This window comes from Alligator sinensis, unplaced genomic scaffold, assembly GCF_000455745.1.
Source record: "Alligator sinensis unplaced genomic scaffold, ASM45574v1 scaffold778_1, whole genome shotgun sequence".
NCBI lineage: Eukaryota > Metazoa > Chordata > Crocodylia > Alligatoridae > Alligator > Alligator sinensis.
Window position 1 is genome coordinate 125,066 of NW_005842946.1, and position 3,243 is coordinate 128,308.

Sequence of the window (3,243 nt, forward strand, 5' to 3'; positions counted from 1 at the left end):
GGGGCAGGTGGGGGTGGGGGGCTACGGCAAATTTTGGGGTGGCTGCAGCCCCTCCCCCCATAACCCTCCTCCCAGCGCTGCTGCCATTGCCTGACCTGAGCACAGCCCAGCCCAGTCCCCAATGGGAAGAGCCCAGCAGCAGCCTGCCCTTGCCCTGCATGCAGATCTGGGGACACACATCCCCCATGCCCTTCCGGAGTGCACACAGTGGCAGGACCCCACCCCACTCCTTCTCTGCCCTCCCCAGACAAGCTGCAACTGCATCCTGTGCCCTGCCCTGGCTGGGCAGGCCCAGCCTCACTCCCACTCCCTACTTTACCACAAGTGCCTCGATCTGCACCCTGCATGCCCCTTCCTTTCCCTTCCCTTCCCCCAATCTGCATCCTGCATGCCCCTTCCTTTCCCTTCCCTTCCCCCTCCCCTTCCACCACAACAGACTTACCAGCTGGTTGCTGCTTTTCAAGCTGTTGAGCTGTGTATCGGAAATTGAATCGGTATCGGCCAAATATCTCCTTAAAAATCGGCTACTGGTATCGGCCCAAAAAATCTTTATTGGTGCACCCTTACCCAAGAAGTACTGGAACCCAGGGGTCTGGGCTCTCAGCCCCCTCTGCTCTGCTCTTCTTTAAGACTACCTAGACCCCGGTTTTCTTACACTACAGGAGAGAACCCAGATGTCTAGGGCTTTCCTCCTTGAATGGGGAACCAATCATCCAGGCTCTCAGCTGCAGCCTCTTAGCTTTCTCTTTTTTCCTTCAAAAGCAGGTGGAACCCAGGTGTTTGAATTCCCTCCTACTCCTAGCCTCCCCCCCCAGCTCCCAAACAGGTGGAGAATGCAGGCATCTGGGTTTCTAGCTCTAACTCCTTCTCCCCAGTTGTCCATTCCCAATCTCCCCAAGTGTGGCTGGAACCCAGGTGATTGGGTACCCATCTCCAGGCCCCCTTCCCTTCCACCGCCAAAGTGGAGAACCCAGGCCTCCAGCTGTAGCTTCCCAGCCCCCACTTTTTTCCCAAGAGGGGATGGAATCCAGGCATCTGGACTCCCAGCTGTAGTCTCCCAGCCTCACTTTCTCTCAAAGAGATGGAACCCAGGTGCCTGGGATCTCAGCTGTAGCCCCTGGTCCCCAACCCCACCTTCCATGGCTAGAGCCCAGGTCCTACCCACAGTGCCTTGTGCCTGCAGGGGCAGAAACGTCGCTGGAGCCAGGAGTGCCTGGTGTAGAGCCTCTGCCTGCTCTGCAGACCTATACCCGGCCTGGCCAACCCCCAGCCCTGCCTGGCTTGTACCCGCAGCCCCCTGAGGCCCCTGGTGCCACCGCTGCTGCCACCCAGGTACCCCTATGCCATTGTGGGGAGGAGGGGGGTGTGGGAGGGTCTTGCTATGGGGCTGATGGGATGGGGGTGTCAGCCATGGGGTTGAGGGTCTGTGCCACAGGGTGGGGGAGGGTTGTGCTTCCTCTCCTGCTCAGGGCTGGGGCAGGTGCCTGCCATGGGGCTGAGATCTGAGAGGGTCTTTACCATAGGTTGGAGGGTGTGTGACTGGGGGGATCTTGGCCATAGGATTGCAGGGCAGTGAGGGGCTATGGGTGGTCCTTGCCATGGGGCTGGGAGTTTGGGGGGATGCTTAGGGTTGAGAGATGTCTCTGACCTGGAGCTGGGGTCAGCGAGGGCCCTGCCATGGATCTGGTGGATTAGCAGGGGTTCCTGCTGTAATGTTGAGGTTGGAGGGTCCTTGTCATGGGACTTGTGGGGGCAGGGGCTGAGATCTGTGTGGGACAGGGGTATTTTTCTCTCCTCCACCCCAACTGTGCACCTCCTTTCCCCCCCTCACCCCAGGCCCAGCCCTACACTATCGTCTCCCCAGCAGTGCTGAAGCCTGAGGTTGCAGCCCCTGCCCAGCCAGCCTCCGCCCCCAGCACCCTGCCTAGTGGCCCCGACCCCTACGGCCAGTACCGTGAGTGCAGGGGTGGGGCTGGGGCAGTGGGTTGGGGATCCCAGCTATGCCCAACTCTGGGATAGAACAGATGGGTTTGGCTGAGTATAACACTGTACAGAAAAGGCTGAAACGTAGCTAGTTCTGAGGTAGAATGGCTGAACATGATATTGGGAAGGGTGTGATATGATCAGCTCTAGCATAGGGGAGCAGAATGGCTGAGTATAACACCAGACAGGGAGATGCTACCAGCTCTGAGGTGTGAGCAGCTGAGTATAACATCCCATGAGGAAGTCTTGCTTAGAGCCAAGATCTGGCCGGTACTGGGTAGGGCGGCTGGGGAACACCTGAGTATAACAGCACGCAAGAAGACAAAGGTGCAGCTAGCTCTTGGGGAGAGGGGGACAGCTACATACAACACCACAGAGGGAGGGTTGAGATGTGGCCAGCTGGGGCCATAATGTAGCCAACTCTGATGCAGAACAGCTGACCATAAGCAAGGCTGAGGGACAAAGATGCACCTTGCTTGAGGCTGAGATGCAGCCAGCTCTGGGGTGGGCCAGCTAGGGAACAGCCAAGTATAACAGCACACAAAGCTGAAATGCAGCTAGCTTTGGGATGAAGGAGATGGCTATATATGATACCACAGTGTGGGGTCGAGATGCAGTCAGCTTTGGAGTGGATCCATTAGGGTAGGCTGAGTACAACAGCCAGGGTTGGGGATGAGATGTGGCCAGCTCTGGGGTAGAACACTTGCGAATGGCTGCATATGGTGCCACAGAGGGAGGGCTCTTATGGCACTGAAATACAGCTAGCTCTGGGGAAGGACAGCTGAGTATAACAGCTTATAAGAAAATTTTGCTTGGGGCTGAGATACAGCCAGCTCTGGAGTGGAATGGCTGGGTATAACACAGCAGGGCAAGAGCTGAGATGTGTCCAGCTCTGGAGTGGGAATAGCAGAGTATAATACCACCCAGGACTGGCTGTTGGTTGGGGGCCTTTGCCCTTGCTCCCTCATTTCACCCCCTCCCTCTTCTCCCCCTTGCCCAGCCATCCCTGATGTCTCCACCTACCAGTACGATGAGACCTCGGGCTATTACTACGACCCCCTCACTGGTCTCTACTATGACCCCAACTCCCAGGTGAGGGCAGGGTGCCTGGATGCCTGGGTTCTCTGTCAGGGGAGTGGGGGCTGGGGGGTGAGAGCAAGGGGGTGGGAACCCAGATGCCTGGTTTCTCTCCAGCTCTGGCAGGGGAGTTGAGGGTTGTGGGGTTAGAGCTAAGGGGGGGGGGGGGCAGGCGGGCGGGGC

At 58.1% G+C, this 3,243-nt stretch overlaps 1 protein-coding gene across 7 annotated transcripts in view; it reads left to right on the top strand.

Annotated features, from left to right (window-relative positions):
- The window catches only part of RBM10 (RNA binding motif protein 10), a 22,612-nt gene that overhangs the window by 11,435 nt on the left and 7,934 nt on the right, over positions 1-3,243 (top strand). For all 7 annotated transcript variants that reach the window (XM_025192569.1, XM_025192570.1, XM_025192571.1 and 4 more), the window contains 3 exons: positions 1,184-1,332; positions 1,837-1,954; positions 2,984-3,075. In XM_025192569.1, the coding sequence (XP_025048354.1) occupies positions 1,184-1,332; positions 1,837-1,954; positions 2,984-3,075 (359 nt within the window). The remainder of the gene's footprint in view (positions 1-1,183; positions 1,333-1,836; positions 1,955-2,983; positions 3,076-3,243) is intronic.